The 20,017-nt window shown below is 34.8% G+C and overlaps 1 protein-coding gene across 1 annotated transcript in view; it reads right to left on the bottom strand.

Annotated features, from left to right (window-relative positions):
• Positions 1-20,017, bottom strand: part of EZH2 (enhancer of zeste 2 polycomb repressive complex 2 subunit) — a 78,465-nt gene that overhangs the window by 23,362 nt on the left and 35,086 nt on the right. The window contains exons 4-8 of the mRNA XM_012662145.1: positions 12,918-13,034; positions 9,819-9,939; positions 8,815-8,955; positions 7,527-7,629; positions 6,779-6,942 (exon numbers count right to left, since the gene is read on the bottom strand). Coding sequence (XP_012517599.1) covers positions 6,779-6,942; positions 7,527-7,629; positions 8,815-8,955; positions 9,819-9,939; positions 12,918-13,034 — 646 coding nt within the window. The remainder of the gene's footprint in view (positions 1-6,778; positions 6,943-7,526; positions 7,630-8,814; positions 8,956-9,818; positions 9,940-12,917; positions 13,035-20,017) is intronic.

The raw sequence follows: 20,017 nt of genomic DNA, 5'->3' as shown, positions 1-20,017 counted from the left end.
CTTAAGGTACTGATCTTATCTACTCTGATTAGAACTTAAGAATAAATTCTTACTGAATATACTTAGAGTTGGAATTATATAAATTATTTTGTGTATATCACATATATCAAGGAGTACCTCACAAAATAAAAACTGTCAATATTAGCACATAGCATAACAGTAATAACAGCAACAACAGTGGAAGCATCTAACAATAAATGCTAGCAAAACACACACTAAGAGGTTTATAGCTAGTATCTCACTGAATGCTCACAAAAATTCCCCAGGCATTAGAATCATAATCCACATTTTAGAGATGAGGAAAACAGGTTTAGAGGGGGCTAGTCATTTTGTTAATTATATGACAAATACAAATTCAAGTACATCTGAACTTTTAACTACTACACATTCCAAAATGTTTTAAAAAAAGTCAACTATCAATTACAAACTTTGAAATATCTTCTTTGAAATTCTAAGCATTTAACACATTAAAATTTCTCCAATCAGGCAGGGCGAGGTGGCTCACGCCTATAATCCTAGCACTCCAGGAGGCCAAGGCGGGAGGATGGTTTGAGCTCAGGAGTTCAAGACCAGCCTGAGCAAGAATGAGACCCCATCTCTACTAAAAATAGAAAGAAATTAGCTGGACAACTAAAAATATATAGGAAAAATTAGCCGGGCATGGTGGCGCATGCCTGTAGTCCCAGCTACTCAGGAGGCTGAGGCAGAAGGATTTTTGAGGAGGAGTTTGAGGTTGCTGTGAGCTAGCCTGACGCCACAGCACTCTAGCCCAGGCAACAGAGCAAGACTCTGTCTCAAAAAAAATAAATAATTAAAATAAAATTTCTCCAATCAACATCAATACACATTCCAGTAAAAATATTCAAAACAGATTTTCACATAATATCAAAAAGGACAAACTGACATAATTGGGTTTGTGTGTGTCTGTGTGTACACTCATTTATTTGTATTTTGGAGACAGGGTCTCGAATGTTACCCATGCTGGCATGCAGTGGCAAGAACACAGCTCACTGCAGACTTAAACTCCTGGGCTTAAATGATCCTCCAACCTCAGCCTCCCAAGTAGCTGGGACTACAGGCATGTGCCACCATACCCAGCTAACTTTTAATTTCTTTTTTTTTCCCCCAGAGATAGGATCTTGCTATGTTGCCCAGGCTGGTATCAAGCAATCCTCCCACCTCAACCTCCCCAAGTGTTGGGATTACCGGTGTGAACCACCACGTCTGGCCAAAGGTTTTATATTTAAAATGGATTCCTTGGATATTCAGATAATAACACATATAAAAACATTTTTTCCATGAAAAATTCTACTTGTGGTCCTGTTTAAGCACATATGGACAACCCAGCCTTACTTTCCCATGTTTAAATTCTTCTCAGGCTTCCCTTCCTGCTTACTCCCTATTAGAAATGTTCTGTTACCCACTTCTTTACACCCAAAGTCAATTTAGTACCTGACCATGGTTCCTCAAACACAGGGAACTAGACAGTCAAAGACAGACGAGACAGTCAATTTTTGGCTGAAGACTTGATAAAGAATTACCACGATTTCAAGTTCCAGAAAAACCAGCCTCTAATTTACAAAATGGATTGTGGTGTAAAAGTTATCAGGAATATGAAGCGTGATTAGTTCTAACCAAAACCATTTATCCTTCAAGGTTCATTAGAACATTCAAGTCCCTCTAATAGAAATGTTTCGTGGTCTGGGGTACTGGGCCTCTAGCCCAGAGGAATTACTGATCCCCTACCATCAAACCATTTTCCTTACATTAAAAAAGAAAGGGAAGGGAAAGAGAAAGGAAAGAAAAAAGACACTCCTAACATCTAAATAACAAACAAGGCCTGATATCAGTAAGGCTATCAACACAGAAATAATAAAAGTAGTTAATATCCAAAAAGTTTCTTTCACCTGGAAGTTTAAAAATTCTCCCTTACACAATGAATTAAAGAAAAAATATAAAACAAAATTTTAATTTAAAATAGAAAAAACACCAAATATTAAAACCTAAGTTGAAACAGTGCTCTACAGACAATTTACTGTGTTAAATACATATATCCAAAAAAGAAAGCATGAAAATGTAAACATTAACTCATAAACAGAAAGTGGAAAAACTAGTATCATAGCTGATTCTGAGAAAAAAAATACATAAAACAGATTTTAAAATAAAATATATAAACCACTTATTCTCATCAAAAAAGGGAAAATGAAATACATAAAAACAAGAAAATAGTCACAAAAATAAAAGCAATCGAAACAATCATTAAAGAACACATAGATCAACTACACAATTTATTTTTTTTCTTTTGAGACAGGGTCTGACTCTGTCATCAAGGCTGGAATGCAGTGGAATCATCGTTGCTCACTGCAGCCCCCAAATCCTGGGCTCAAGTGATCCTCCAGCCTCAGCCTCCCAAGTAGCTGGGACTACAGGTGCACACCACCATGCCTGGCTAATTTTTCTATTTTTTGTAGAGATGGGGTCTGACTCTTGCTCAGGCTGGTCTTGAACTCCTGGCCTCAAGTGATCCTTCCACCTCGGCCTCCCAAAGTGCTGGGATTACAGGAGCGAGCCACCATGTCTGGCCAATATAAATTTCCAAACCAGGATATAAGGGATAATTTTCTAAAACTCACCCAGAAGAAAAAGAAAATTATCTATATCTACCAACATCACTAATTTTTAACACTGTACTGAATATACATGCTAATGTAGTTTAAAAGGAGAAAGAAATTCAAGTTACAAAGATTAGAAAGAAGGTAAAACCATCAATAGCTGCAGAGTATAATTTCATAACTGGAAAACTCAAAAGCATCTACCAAGAGACTATTATAAACATGAAGACAATTCAGTAAAGGAGCAGGTCACAAAATATTTAAGATATAATGGTAAAAAGCCCAACAACAGCAACAACAAATTAATAGCTAGAAATAATCTCAACAAAAAATGTACAAGAGCTACATGAAGAAAACTTGAGAGGTTATTAAAGGATGCAAAAACAGACTGGTATGATTAGACTTAACCCTTAGGTAATTTATAAATTTAATGGGATTCCAATAAACCCACCACCAATTTTTTTTAACTAGACAGGCTGATTCTAAAATTTATACAGAAAAACAAGAATAGCCAGGAGATCTCTTCATAAAGCCTCATGGATAGACACACTAAAGGAACACAAAATTGAGAAACAGACCCAAATATTATACACATGGCAATAGGCAATGAAGGAAGTATCTCAAAGCACTGAAAGATAAACTTTTCAATAAATAGTATTAAAACAATTAGGCAACTGTGGAGGTGGAGGAGGAATTTTAAAAAAGCCTAAAAAAAGTGCTAGAAAAAAAAGTGAGAAACTCCTTTATAATTTTGGAATGGAGAAAACCATTGATAATTCAACTACTTTAAAAAATTTTTTTAACTTTGTTTATGGAATTTTTACCAAACATACTAGAAAAAAACTGCAACTCATCTCAAAAAACCTAATCCTGATTATAAAAAGCTCCTGGATATCAAAAAGACCAATGAGCTAAAGAAGAAAAATAGTTCACAGAAAATAAAATATAAATCTCTTGAACATAATATAGGAAGATACCCTCATTTGGAAGAAAAACACAAAACTACACTAAAAACCATCTTTCACTTATAAAATCAGTAAAAAAAAAATCAAAATCAGTTTGGTAAGACACTCTATCGACAGGATTCTGAAAAAAAAACAGGCACTCTTACTTTGCTGGTAGATCTATATATGGTAGGTCATTTAGCAATATTTAAATAAAGTTTTACCAAGAAACTTGAACTTGTGGGAAATGGGTACAGGTATGTGCAAGGTTATTACACTGTGGCAACATCATGGCAAAAGGCTCAAAAACAACCCAAATGTTTGCTTTTAGCGACCAGTTGTGTAAGTTACAGAGCCTCCTGAAGTCACTATGTCGCTGTACAGATTGGACTAATACCCACAATATTAAGTCAAAAAAGGGAAAAGCCTGACCACTACGGTACCACTTGAATTAAGATGGTGGGAAAGGGAAGAATATATTTATATTTGCCAAGGAAACTAAAAGATATAAGGGGAGTGAGGTGAAAACTCAATGGATGGGGGACAGAGGCTGTAGGAAGACTTCTCTGGACACATTTTAATATTTTTTTGAAATGTAAAACACGTGAATGATGATCTATTTAAAAAATAATATCACACCTGTAATCCTAGCACTTTGGGAGGCCAAGGCAGGAGGATCGCTTGAGCCCAGGAGTTCAAGACCAGCCTGTGCAAGAGCGAGACCCCATCTCTACAAAAAAACAGAAAAATCAGCCAGGTGTTATGGCGTGCACCTGTAGTCCCAGCTACTCGGGAGGCTAAGGCAGGAGAATTACTTGAGCCCAGGAGTTTGACGTTGAAGTGAGCTGTGATGACACCACTGCAATCTAGCCAGGGCGACAGAGTAAGAGAGACTCTGTCTCAAAAAACAAAAACAACAACAACAAAAAAAACTAAAACACAATAGCTAGTAGGAACCAGGAACTATTTTAAGTATTTCACACACATTAATTCATTTAATCCTTACAACAACTCTATGAGGAAGCACTATAGATTTCTCAATATGGAGATCAAAAAAAAAAAAAAAAAACCTAAAGCACAAAACGCTATGCTTAACACACACAGTCATGCAATGCATAACAACATCTCGGTCAATGACAGCACATAACACGGTGGTCCCATAAGATTATGATATTATATTTGCCCTGTACCTTTTCTATGTTTAGATGCTTACTCTCGTGTTCCAGTTACCTATGGTATTCGGCACAGTACCATGCTGTATAGGTTTGTAGCCTTAGAGCAACACGCTATCCCATACAGCCTACATGTGTAGTAGGCTATACCACCACTGAGGTTTGTGCGAGTGCGCTCTATGATGTTTGCACAATGACAAAACTGCCTAACAACGGATTTCTTAGGACATATCCCCATTGTTAAGCAATGCATGACTGTATATAGTTAATGATTTATTTAATAACTTACTTTACTTAAGAAAAATATACAGTGTGTGGTATTTTATCAAAGTTAGCACAAAGCAATGAAATACCTGTAGATTTTGTTAAGGCTAAATTATAAAGACATTGGCTCTAATGTAAAAAGAAGGAAAGGTGGGTCTAGCAGTGTTGGACTCACTGCTACCAAATGCTCCAAGTGGGCAGCTTACTAGTCCCATGAAAGCCAACTTTATTAAGGTAAAATATTTCCCTCTTCTTCTCCCAGCTTAAAAATGAGATAATTAACAGGTTCAAGATTCATCAAAATTACTCATCTCTAAATAGCACAATAAAATAATTCTTATAAATAATGCTTAAAAGTAGTATCCTATATCTATGGTTCATTTGTACAACAAAAAAGGTATACTAAATGCTGTATCTATAAACAAATTGGAAGGACCCTTTCAATGATTTCAAAATAGAGCTTCCACCCAATTCTTTTGCTATAGTGATATCTGAACACAATTTATAATATTCTTAATAAAAATTGGACGTATTTTATAAAATGATGGTGTGTAAAGGAGAATTAAAAGACAATTCAACACAATTATTTCAAGGGCTTAACGGTCCAGTAGTTCAACCAACAAATGGATGACTTTACTACGGATTATTAAACCCACCAAATCATCAATTTAAACTAGATTAGGAGTGCAGACAACAGCAGTATGGAGATGGAGATATAATGATAATTCTAAAAATATACTTCAAGTTTTTCTAATGTAAGATAACTAAAACACTAATATGTCACACACACAAACAACACTTCCAGACCAATATACACACTCAACAAATTATGAGCTGCAGCAAATATAAGTAGATAGGGCAAAAACTTAAAAGGAGGTGAGACGTAACCGCTTGAGCAAGCCTATTAACACTAGTACACCAGTGGATAATCAGAGGGATAATCTGTAAAAGGCAGGCATGGGAACTCAAATTGGGACAGCAATGTGTGGCCATTTAGTATAGGGGAAAACAACTTTACACAGGGTCAAAAGACCCTAAAGGTGTTACAATGCCATAGATAACACACTAAAATATAATATTGGAAAAGCTAAACTTATTAAATAAACTATTCTATTTAGGAAAATTAGGAGGTATGAAATACATTTTCAAAATGTATCTCAAAAGTCGTTGATGCTTTTTAAACTGCATTTAAATAATTTAAGTTCCAATCACCAAGAAAAGTTACTAAGAAATCTCATTCCCTAGAAATGTTGAGGGGCGGGGGGAAGTATTATTGTATGTACCATACTTAAATTTCATTAAGAACATTTTATGCTTTACTTGTATTCAAATGCAGGTATTTTAAAATGTAACTTACTCAGAGGACAAAAAAAAAAAGATTTGACTCTAAACAGATGAAAATTTATAAGACATCTTTTTAGCCAATTTCTTATTCAACACAATTTATTCATCAATATCAGTAGTGTTGCTCTGGGCTATCAGCTAATTCATAATAATAGTTTTATTATAAAACAACTGCTTAGTTAGCATTTATGGAAAAATCACTGACCTATATTCTGAATTAGTGGGGTACACTAGTCCAAATTAAATGCATGCAAAAGATTTCACAGCAATCCTCAAGCAACAAAGTAAAATCAATACTGGGATCTTAATATATTTTCCAATATTAACTACAAGATTAAATGATACATTCTAATTGTAATAAATAATAGCACATTCTAAGCTGCTTTAAGACATAATTCCACAACAAAGATAAAAAATGAAAACGTACAATAATTGCACTTACGATGTAGGAAGCAGTCATATTTAAAACATCGCCTACAGAAAAGCGTATGAAATGAATGTAAGCTTTGCTCCCTCTGAACAGATTTAGCATTTGGTCCATCTATGTTGGGTGTACATTCAGGAGGAAGTGCGCCTGGGAGCTGCTGTTCGGTGAGTTCTTTATATCTGACATTAACCAAGAAAAATGTAAGTAAACATGAAACAAAAATCACTTTTTGAAAATAAAGTTTCTAAATGGTTTCCATGTATCATTTTTTATGTTCATCTTGATTAAAACACACAGGAATGGTTCTAACCTACAACAATCTTTATGTAGATAAAAAGCCAATTAAATACTATGCCTGGTATTATCAAGAATCAAATTCATTGATATGATCCAGGTATATCATTAAAAAGGATATTATATTAGTTTTAATTAAATATCAACTGCACTAAAATTTCTAACAGTATCCTGGGAAATTTTCCTCTAAATGTACTACTGTAAATTATATATATGTGCATATAAATACATTTATGTGTATGTGTATACATACATAATTTTTATATTATATATGTATTCTATCTACAAGAAATGTTTCAGAGTACAAAGTAGCACACATATATACAGATACTGCTTCGAGTATCCCACAAACACTGTGAACCAATGAAGTGGGACAGCTCGCCAGCTGTATTAATTTCATTTGTAATAAACCAAAGTGGTGAGGTACATACCATACAGGGCAAGTTTGCCTCAAAAGAACAAATCTTACTTTTCCTTTAGTTCTTCTGCTGTGCCCTTATCTGGAAACATTGAGGAAATGGCTTCAAAAATTTTATCAGAAGGAAACTTCCGAGGTGGGCGGCTTTCCTTATCTAAACAGGAAAATTACAAAAGAGGAAAAAAAGAATGGAAGTGAACAAATTTTCAATCTTTTCGTTTTCTCCACCCAACTAGATCTCTGTAACAAAGGTGATTTTCTAAGAAATCAGCAACTTTGTGTTTCACTTACTTCTATGACATTTCACATGTGTCTGGTATGCCCATAGGTCAAACACAAAATTCAAATTCAAATTTGAAAGGTTTTAAGAGCATGAGGAAGGCCAAGCGTGGTGGCTTCTCCTATAATCCTAGCAATTTGGGAGGCAGAGGCAGGAGGATCTCTTTAGCCTAGGAGTTGGAGGCCGCAGTGAGGTATGATCACACCACTGCTCTCCAGCCTGGACAACAGAGCAAGACCCTGTCTCCGAAAAAGAAGGGGAAAAAAAAAAAGCACTAAGAGGCAGAAACCTAAGTTCTGATCCCAGCTCTGCTACTAACTGGACCAGGGCTGATCACTTAACCACTTGGGTCTGTTTCTTCATCCATAAAATGGAGCTGAACTAGATGATCATTAAGGTACCTTTTCGTTTTTTTAAATAATATACTTCTTTGTAATTACAATTTTTCCCCAAATTCTTCTGTGCTGCTTTAATATAAGCTTTGCCAAGTAGAGAACACCACCTATCAGCTCTTCGGATCAACTATTTTGCCGGTAAGTCATAACTAGTATAGGGGTTAAAAGGATGGGCCCTGGAGTCAGTTAGGCCCCAGTTATCATCACAGTGTTTGGGATCCTGTTTCTTCCCAATAGTGTAATCTTACATATGTTACTTAACCTTTCTAAATCTATCTCCTCGAATATAAAATGGATCTGATAATAATATCTACCTCATGAAGCTGTTTTGAAGATTAAGTGAGCTGATGCATATGAAATGATAAGCATACAACTTTGTACATAGTACTAAACAATCAATATGTTATGTATTATAATGATTATGATGATTGTCCAAGTGAAGCCCCCCCCAAAAAAAGATTATGTTCTTTTACTAGCCAAAGGAAACAAAGACGCTCAAGTGGATCACGAAATGTTGCAAATAATATTCTAATTTTGATTATACTACTATCAATGTGATACTTAACGACGAAAGAAGAAGAAAAGGAACTAAGTTCTACTTTTGATCTATTGTTTTTGTAAGAATGCCATAATGGCTACATAGAAACCTAATAATCAGACATACCATCTCGGTGATCCTCAATATCTTTCTGTTTTTCTTCTCTTTCATCAGGATCATCTCCATCATCATCATCATCATCATCATTATATTGACCAAGAGCATTCACCAACTCCACAAAAATTTCATCATTTATAAACCCACATTCTGAAATTCATCAAGTCAAATGTCAGAAATACACAGGGAAACAAAGTAGTAATGATGAAAGTTTATGTATGCTTTTTCTAACTTGGAAGAAACAGCCATAGACTATCAATTAGCACATTATTATTAAAATGAGGGGAGGAAAAGATAAAATCATTTTCAGAACTGGCCTTAAGCAAAGCTAGGATGCAGATTTTACATTCAATACCTGCTGCCTTCTCTTGAATCATCCCTCCCCAAAACTTTCCAGTGCCTAGTACTAACCCAGTCCCCTCCAGGAATTACTATAATTGTGGAGTTAGTCTCCTCCCAAACAATGGATCTATCCTTTAACTGGTCACTTCAGACTCTGCTTTCCACTAATAAAGACAATGGATGATGATGATACAACAAATATTACCCTCCTTTCAGACACTTTAACAGGGCCTCCTAAAAATAAAAAAAAACTGAAGCTATGACTCTTAATGACTGAACTTCAGGAACTGCAATAGCCTATGTGGAAGGTATTTTTGAGCAGTAGGGCCTTTTGGAGCCCATATTCCAATCTTAATTAGTTTAACTATTAATACTAAAGAATTTAAAAATCTACATACACTCAAATAATTTCTATTTAATTTACATGTTATTGCCATTGTAACTTATAAAGAACTATGCATAATTATCAGGTGGCAAACATGATCCTCCAATGTAAAAAGTCTTAGGGAAAACAATGAAAATTGTAGACTTGTGAGCCCAGGCTAGTCCTTTTTAGTCCAGTGAAAAACTTAATTTTAATATTAAAAAATCATTTTCACATCTTTGCTTAATAAACCAAAGTACATCTCCATTCTTTAGTCATTTTCCAAGAGAACAAACCAATGGCTCACCTCTATCCCCATGGACTTTCCCATCATAATTTTTTATTAGTTCTTCAATGAAAGTGCCATCCTGGTCTAAAACTTCATCCCCCATATAAGGAATGTTATGCAAAACAGTTTCATCTTCCACCTAAAAAGTAAAACAAATATTTAAAAAGCTAAGTATCAAAATATTTTCAAAAAGTCAATGTGAGATAACTAAAATATTAACTTTTTTTTTTCATAAGTAGATGTCTTTACTAGTTCTCCAGATTTAAGATACTAGTCAGCAAACTCAAAAATCTATCAAGGAATAAATAAAAGACTTCTCTCACCAATAAAGCATATCTGAGAAAAACTGTTGACAGGAAAAAAATAAATTTAAGAAAAAAACACTATACTTTACTTAATCTAACATGTCAGCAATAATTAAAAACTTACTTTTTTTTTTTTTGAGACAAGGTCTCTGTTGCCGGGCTAGAGTGTTGTGGTGTCATCCTAGCTCACTACAACCTCTCACTCCCGGGCTCAAGCGATCCTCCTGCCTCAGCCTTCTGAGTAGCTGGGACTACAGGTGCACACCACTACACCTGGCTAATTTTTCTATTTTTTGTAGAGATTGGGTCTCACTCTTGGTTCAGCTAAAACTTACCATTATTTTTTGTTCCTCTAAGAAAGGAAAAAACGTTCCAGATTATGATGAGGCATCATCAATTAAGACACATTCCTATTTCAAATGTTAAAATGGGGGTAATGTGTCTTAGAACTGATGAAATATAATTTATCAAGATCAACTATAAATATCCATACCAAAAAGCTATCGTGATAAGTAAAGACTTCTAAATTTCACTCTATGATCTAGTTATTCAATGTCAAATTCAAAATATTCAATATAATAAAATTCTAGGGATGTAAAATAGAGTATCAGTAATCCATTAAAGTATATGCCTAAAGGATTTATACTTATATAAAATAATAATATTCTAAAAAAATATAAAATATTTCAATACTTAGATGAACAGGACATATATCAAAGTTGACAGTGCTAGTAAAGATGATAGATGAGTTCATATCAAGTTTTAGAAGACAACAGGGAAGAAAAAGGGTGCTAATTTGCAGGAAAAGAGCCAATCAAAGAAAAGTTCGGAGAGAATGGAGTACTTAAGAATACAAAGGAAAGAAAGCTGACAATTATGGGAGGAAGGGAATTTTCAATAAAGAATAAAAATGACACTAACTATGGATGAAGACTGGACAGTTCTGAAGTACATGTTTAAAGAGACTAATTCAAAGTGAGGATAGGTCTAAGTCTTAAGAGGTCTCTGAATTGGTTAAAAACAATTTTAGAAAGCTAATTCTGATAAACAGAATAGACTGGCTAAGACTGATTGGAGGACACAATGGCATAGGCTGGGACCAGAATTGTGACCAGGCTCAACAGGGAAGAAGACACTGGGAAAGGCCATGAAACACACAAGTCTGTTCAGCAGTAGCAGGCAGGAAATTCGAAGAAAAGGAAATAATCTCAAGTAATCCCTAAATAACAAATTTAGGACAACTGGAGAGTTCATAAAGAACTTCATAATACAATCTTAGACAAACAAGGAAAAGGGATAGGGTATAAAATGAAAATTTAGCCTTTAATGTATTAATCTATTCAGATTCAAGCTTATGTAAACAGTAGAATTCGGTTTTCATCTCATCTCACTTGCACTAATCCCATTTAAAGTAAGAGTTAATTTTGGCTTATGTCCAAAGAAATTAAGTGACATTGGTTATTTTCTCTTCCCAATTGTATCCACATAATCTTTGCTCCCCAAAACATATCTTGACCATAATAAGAAGACAGGCTGCCTAATTTACTTTGGTCAATGACCAAAAAAACCCACATGATTCATAAATAATATTTATTGACAAATTTAAACACTAAATTCATTCAGAATGTCAGTCAGTGAAAATATGAAACCTCAAAGTCTTACAATATAATTCTCAAGCTAAATGTTTTTGAATAAAGTCTTCAACATACAGATGTATGGAACTGCAGAAGAGTAGCTGGTTTACTTTTAACTCTCCACTGTAAAAAGTGTTAAAAGTTACTCTGTTTCTAAAGACATTAGAAACATCTATTTTTTTAACCTAGTAAGCAATTCTCTAAAGTAGGTTCACCAAGGACTTCCATCAACATTTTATTAGCCTTCCCACTTTATATATCAAGTAATAAAACTTTCTTTCTCTCTCTTTTTTTTTTTCTTAAAGAGATGGGGTCTCACTCTGTCACGCAGGCTGGAGTACAGTGGCACGATCATAGCCCACTGCAGCCTCAATTATAGCTCACTATTTCCTCCAACTCCTGGGCTCAAGTGATCCTCCCACCTCAGCCTCCTGATAGGTAGGACTACAGGTGCACACCACCATGCCCAGCTAATTTATTTTTTTGTAGAGACAGGGTCTTGCTATGTTGCCCAGGCTAGTCTCGAGTTCCTGGGCTCAAGGGATCCTGCCGCCTTGGCCTCCCAAAGTGCTGGGATTATGGGCACGAGCCACTGTGTCCAGTCATAAATTTTTTATTTTTAACAACACAAGTCAAGAGTGCATACTTGAATTTCTTTTGTCCCACCCTCCTTAATTTTACTTCTATAAAGAGTTAAATACTAGCAGTTCATTACAAAAGTTATGAGACCAGTGGAAATATGTTTAAGTTTTTGTTGTATAAGCCCTGAGAATATGTCACAGTGTATGTTACTACTTAATAACATGCTGCCTAAAATTATTTTAAATAGTAAGTCCTCAATTAATAAAAACTCAAAGTCAGAATGAGATTACAGGATACTAAATTCTTCAAGGATAACAACTATTAACTATAAGCTTCACCTTTTAAGTGTTTTTAATCCTAGGTATAGTTTTTGCTTAACACTTTTCCTTTGGAAAGTATAGGAAAAAAGCAACACTGCTAAGGCTTTTTTTAAAAACACTGTATTAATCAATTTTTAAAAATCACTCTAAGTGCTATCATTTTGATAGCTTTTTTAATTTATACTGTCTTGATTCACCATGACTAGAGAATGATCTACGCTTTTTTATTTAAAATAAGTTATTATCAAGTAAGCAGAAGATACCTTATTTACATACCATAAAATTCTGCTGTAGGGGAGACCAAGAATACATTATGGGTACTGAAGCAACTGCATTCAGAGTCTTTAATGGGATGACTTGTGTTGGAAAATCCAAGTCACTGGTCACCGAACACTAAAACAGAAAAAATAAAATTGACTCTTAAGAATAAAAGGACAAGCTTAAGCTGTAGCCATCATATGTAAAGAGATGCTGCCTACTTAAATAATTTTGAAAAAAAAAAAATCATTTCTTTACCTAGGGCAATAAAGGTCATAAAAACCAAAAAGGATTCTCTCTTCTCTCTTTTTAATTGAGGTAAAAAAAAATTCTTCAGGTTTTGCAAATTTTCAAAACTCTTCAACCCTTCCCATACTTACCCATATCAACAAGAATCAAAAATTATGTTTACGTCAGCCTCAGCTATCTGATAAACTGCTCCATGCTTTCACTAGAAAATTTCCTGGCTCATATTAACTTCTCTTACATCCTAACCACACAGAATAGTAACATATATACCAAATATGCCACTTAAATCATATTTAAAAATAAAACTTGTTGGGTTAACCTTTCTTATCTTTATCTTTCCTTTTAAAAAACCAAGTATCATTTGCTGATATTATCAGATAATACAGGAATACTAAGGATAATAGATCTGCGTCTCAATCATAACAAAAGGGATTCAAATCAATTCTGCAAACCTGTAATTTCTGAATAATAGCTAATATTATTAAGTACTTCGTATGTGCTAGGCACTATTTTTTAAACACATTACATGTCTTATCATATTTAGTCCTAATTACAACACTGTAAGCTGGATACTATTCTTAACCCCCATTGTACAGGTGAGAAAATTAAGGTAAAGAAAGGATAAGTAACTTGTCCACAGTCATACAACATACAGGGCTAGAACTGAAACCCCAAAAGTCTGACTCTGGAGCACCTGCTCTTACCCACTACACATATTGCCATGATGCCGTATTTCTATAATATGTAAGTACACATAGTCCCTTGAAATACTGTATTTCATGCAATCTATGACGATATCAACTTCAAGGCACGCCATTATCTTCTGTATCACTAAGGAAAAAAGGCTGCTGAATAAACTATGATATAATGCTTTCTTATCACAGTGATTCTAAGATGCACACTGGTTTCAGATGTTAAAATATTAAAAATTTTGCATCTTTGATTCTGTGAAACATGGTAAAAAACCACAGTACTTTCCATGCTGTCTGGGAATCCAGCTTTACTTAAAGAATACTATTACCCAAGCATCAGGCCTCCAGAGCCTTCTAAAAATACCCAAGACATACATTCATAATCTACAATCAATGAAAATAGAGCAAAAAGAATTTAAGTAGTAAAATGAAACCAAAAAATCATATATATACACACACACACACACACACACACACACATATTAAATGTTTCATTTTCATTTAAAATGTCTTAAAAATAGCAGAACTATGTCTGGTGAAATCGGAGTAGAAATCTTTGGCATACAGACCACACCTAACCCTCAGCATTGCATCAGGCCGGTGGGATAATCTCACAATCATCACAGTCACTGCAGCACAAAAATAATTCCTTCCTTAGTGGAAGTAAAGGTTTAAGAAAAGAGTAGTTAGGAAAAACTGTGACAGTGATTAATCTATTAATTTGCTTTCCAAAAAGGCAAAGATAAATACTAGAACAATACTTGTAACAATACTAGAAAGCTTGTAAATAAGAAGGTATGAATGGCTTCCTAACACTCCAGCACCCACAATCTTTCCTTTTCCCACTATTTGGCCTCTAAGACAATCCTTCATCCATCCATCCACTAATCCAATAATAACAGCAGTTAACATTTATTGAGCACGTACTATGTTGCAGGCACTGTGCTAAGTGCTTATATACATTATCTTATTTATTCCTCATTATAATCTTATGACACAGTTTCAGCATCACAACTTCATAAATGGGGGCACTGACGTTCAGAGAAGCTAAATAATTTGACTAGTTAGAAAGGCTGTAAATTACAACCAGGATTAAAACCTATGTCTGACTGTAACACCCAACAGCTTAATTACTGCACTGTAGTTCTTGCCCTTGAGATGCTCAAAGGGTAAAATAATAACTATAGCCATGCAGTATCTGCTATATAAAATAGAGACATATGACATGTTATAAGAGCATCTCCTCTGCCAGCTTTCCCTTCTTATTCTATTACTTCTAAGTTTTCTTTCCTCCTTTCTACTTAACTGAGTAAATGTGGGGGTGGGGTGGTTATATTAACAAATAAAATATTACATACCGACCAATGATTTTAAATACAAAATAATTTTATTTCTTAAAAAAAAGTTTTGGTTTTTGTTTTACGTTTGGTGGGAATAAATTAATTCTGTGGCTTTAATTCTGAAGCTGAGCCACCTTTAAAGCTTAAGGGGGAGTGGGCTGCCCCTGCAATTCTGACTTACTCACCTGCTTTGACATCTAAATCCAAGGTCTCACATAAGGTTAGACAGTTGAATATTCTTTTCAACTACTAGACAGAAGGGACGTTGGCTTTGCTTCATTTTTGTTTGCTCTGGTGATATAGAAAATGTTCTGAGTATACTGAATGAAGTCAGCTGATTTTTCCCATGAACAGAAGAACTTACAGAAGCACAGAAAATACGAAGGCATAGGCTGCAGCATTGAGTTCTGCTTCCAATCCCATACCTCAGTTATACTCCAATACCCCATCATCTCAGTTCTGAGTCACACAAGAGTCACCAAGGGACAGGAAATAAGCTCTCTGAGGGCAAAAGCAGCTGAGTCAATATGTGGTTTTACCTCTCTGTCTTGAAACAATACTCAGCACAGTGTCTCAAAAAAAAGTAGGCACTCAAAAAATGTTTCTGGAATGAACCAACTGCATTTCCTGATTTTCTCTAATGGAGACTTCAATTTCTATTTAAGGCTGAGAGAGCACCTATTTAGAAAACTTAACAGTCTCCCCCCACACCTCAGTATATCTGTAGTATCTCTAGAAACCTATCCCATTCTTTAACTATTAATCTTAATAACCATATTCCTTTCATTTATGAAATATTCAAATGCAAAAGCATTTGTTGCTAAAACAAGTTTGGGAAAATACTCAAAAATCCCAGTTACTTACCAGCAACTTTTTTTTTCTTTGAAAATGTATCATCCTTGACAATTTATATAATTAAGTCTTATGTCATTCACAGGAGTGAAAAAAATTTTGACCTCATGGGTCTCCACAGCATTTTACCTAATCACACATGTGTGTCCTGGATTCGGGAACTCACTAGGAGACCTGTATCAACAGACTAAATTTTCTAATTCTAGATCCAACTTAAGGGTCACACAAGAAAGTCAGAGATAATTCATCATCAATGGTAAAGAAAGAAAAAAAACTAGACTAGTTATCAAGGATGCTACATTTTCAGAGAAATGCAGCTTACTGGTAAGTAACCAGGTTCCTCTGAGGATGGATAAACTTACATCAACCAGCTGGTACAATAGGCGACTGTGTGGCTGGACCACTGGGAGCTGGAGAGGGAAGTCAAGCCAAAAATAGTAGTTGTAGGAGTACACAACCAAACTGAGACACTCTTGGCAGAAGGCTGGTTCCAAGTAAAAACTGTGTTATGGAAAATCGTAGAGGGAAGAGCAGGTGAATGGCCTGCAGGGAAGGGAAAGAAATTAACACACCCTACTATGTGCCAAGCACTGTGCTAGAGACTTTAGCAAAGTTAACTTCTTTAAAATTCGCAACTGCCCTGTGAGGTAAGTATGACTCCCCATTTTATAGCAGGACATCCCAAAGGATAATAGCCACAGCCATCCTGCCTCAGAATAATCTTTAACATGAGAAGGGTTAAGTCCAACTTCCGCATAGTAGGGGGAAATATACAAGTCAGTCAAGTAAAAAATATTCTAAGATACTGGTTGGTCCATTTAACTCATTTAACTACTGACATTATCTAACATTCTTTAGCCTTTCTGTGTGAGAACAATGAGGAAGGTACAGGAAGGTTGTCACCCTGGAGAGGAAGGGTCAGGAGAAAGCATTGGCTGTCGCCAACCCTAGAGAAAAGCTGAAGATGATTTCTGAAACACCTTATTATACCCTCAAGAATTTGAGAAAGAAAAGATAACACACCCAAGTTTTAAATTTGCTAGGCTTCTGGTGAAAATGACAGTGTATATAATTTAAATTCAGACTACTTTTATGTGAAGGAAGTACTGAAGAAATACTGGAATGAGATAAATATTGTTTGGATAAAGTTTTAAAAAGCTCAATAATAGAAGTTAGTTCATAACTAGGTTTAGAAGACAAAAGAGGAGAAGGGTGACTGAAGAATATACTCATGAAAAACACGAGTGGCTCAAACAGGAGAGGGGCAGAAATAAAAATGGGAAGAAAAAAATCCAGTTAAGATCTTGACATAAATGTATCTAATGAAAGCACCTAATCAAGGGTGTTGGAGATAATAAGGCATGAAAAAGAGTGGTTCATACCAGATTGTAAATTGTTTCAATTTGCATTGTTATATATTTATGTTATAGACCCATTCCAGATTAGGAAAAGAACCTCTACCTAGCAACGTAAGGATACTGGCTTCTGAGTTCACTTTTATCCTGCAAGTGTCAGTTCTTACACTACTTCCCAGTGGGGGGAGGCATAAATAGCATTTAACATTAGAACATATAACATTTAGAATACAATTTCAGGAAGTTTAGACCCTTGAAGCTCTCCCCTGCATCCTAGCTTCAGAAACCTGGCCTTGAATTAAAGGGATCATAAACATACAAACCTAGTTAATCCTAGGTTAAAACTCAACACGATCTGGGTTTGAAGGGGGCTGTTAAGGTAAATCATACCCTCATTATCTACAGATTTCCTAAAAACTCCAGTTTTGCTAAAAAGCTGGAAAGATCAGAAACAGAAGAGAAATAGGACATAAGCTGGGAAAACTACAAAGCACTCAAAAAAGCACATAAAGCAGGTAAATAGAGCCATAAACATGGCTCTACATGCAAACTCAAGAATCTGATTCAAGAAGAGTCCTGCGAGTAGAAAATAAAACAATTTCTATCATTGGGAAAAAAAGCCACAAGAAATGGAACAGAGTATTACGTAAGTCCATGGTTTCCATAAGCTGTGGCAGTAAACTGTTTTGAAGGCTTGTTTAAATGACAGTGGATTTGGAACTTAATACCATAGAGTAGTAGAGATACCAGTTAAAAACAAATAGGCAAGAGTGTCACAAGGCTATAGTGTCTGAGGAGATGTGGTCAAGTCCTTGGTCAAGTGTAGTCTTGCTGAGGAAATCACCAATCAAGTAGGCTGATTCTGTTCATTTTCGCAAATAGGTTATAATTGCTCAACTGTTCACTGCTTATTCAATAAATAGTGTTGAAACAACTAGAAAGCTAAATAGAAAAAAATTAAAAACCAGATGCCTCACTCGCTCTTTACATCAAAGAAAATTCCTGATGGTTTAAATGATACTGGAATATAAAAATCAAAACAGAAAACTAGAATGACAGGTAGATAATTTATAATCTTGAGGTGGAGGACTTTCTAAGCCTTTAAGAAACACAAAAGTTAAAAGGAAAAAAACTATAATCAAAATATACCAAAAATAACCTCAAAACGAAGGAAAAAAACGTGCAAAACAGATGATTAAAAACTGATATGATACAAAAAATCCTTACAAATCATAAGAAAAAGCCCAACCTAATTTAAAAGATTCAACATCATAATAGCCAATTCAGAAAAGAAATATAAAGAAACAATTGATACTCCACTGAATAACTGAAGGCAAACTGTAACAAATCACAACAATTTTTACCTGAGACTGCAAAGATTAAAAAGACTGATAAGCCAAGTGTAGTGGCTCACACCTGTAATCGTAGCACTTTGGGAAGCAGGATGACTGCTTGAGCTCAAGATTTCAAGACTAGCCTGATCAAGAGCAAGACCCCATCTCTATTTAACATAGAAAAATTACCTGGGCATCGTGGCATGCACCTGTAGTCCCAGCTACTTGGGAGGCCGAGGCAGGAGAATCGCTTGAGCCCAAGAGTTTGAGGTTGCTGTGAGCTATGATGCCACTGCACGCTACCCAGGGCAACAGAGCGAGACTACGTCTCAAAAAAAAAAAAAAAAAAGACTGATAATATATTGTGTTGGGAATATAGGTAAACAGACATTACCATAAACAACTGGTGGGGGTGTAATACAAAACTTTTGGGGGGCATTTAAAATTTTAAATATGTATAAGATTTTGATCTAACAATTCTATTCCTAGGAACTTCTCCTACAGAATTACTCAAAATGTGCAAGAATGTATGTGAAAGATGCTCACTTCACCACTAACTGCAAAACTAAAAAAAATTAAAAACCTAGGTGTCCATCAATTAAAAATAGGGCAATAAATTACAGTATATCCATAGTATCAAATACTATACACATTTTTAAAGAGAATGAAGAAAATGTGAACAGAGGTTGTAAACTGATGGCCTAAAATGGCAGGTATGTATTATCTGGCCAGTAAATTTTAAAATAAAATACATACTATTGACATGCTAGTATATATAGATAAAGAAATCTGAAAGGATAAAAGCCAGAGGGGTTGGACTACAGGGATTTTTGCCTTCTGTTTTATATATTTCTATGTTATTTGAATTTTTACAATAATCATTTTACAATGACTTCTTAATTGGAGAGAAAAAGGTAAAACTTTTGAACAAATTTTATTAACTCAATAGATAGTCACATTAGCTAGTATAAAACTGCCTCATCAATTCCCAGGATAGGTTGTGAAACCTGCCCAACTTTCCCAAAATATTATTCAAGTAATTTCTTTTATAAAATTTATAAGGGGAAGACAAAACAGAATCCCAAGGACTGAATTTGAGTCAATCCACATTATCAAGCTGAATTATGACAAAAGTCCTAGGTCTAATAAAATTTTCTTATTTCTTCAGAGAATAAAACAATTTTTAACATTAAAGACTAGGAAAGCATTTCTTTCCGTTTGGGTTTGTTTTGTTTTTTAAATAGTTGTCAAAATTTGAGTTTGCATGTAGGGAAGAGACATGATCTTTATATAATA

The sequence above is a fragment of the Propithecus coquereli genome, unplaced genomic scaffold, assembly GCF_000956105.1.
Source record: "Propithecus coquereli isolate 6110/MARCELLA unplaced genomic scaffold, Pcoq_1.0 Scaffold75, whole genome shotgun sequence".
NCBI lineage: Eukaryota > Metazoa > Chordata > Mammalia > Primates > Indriidae > Propithecus > Propithecus coquereli.
This window is presented reverse-complemented; position numbering and strand designations above follow the sequence as displayed.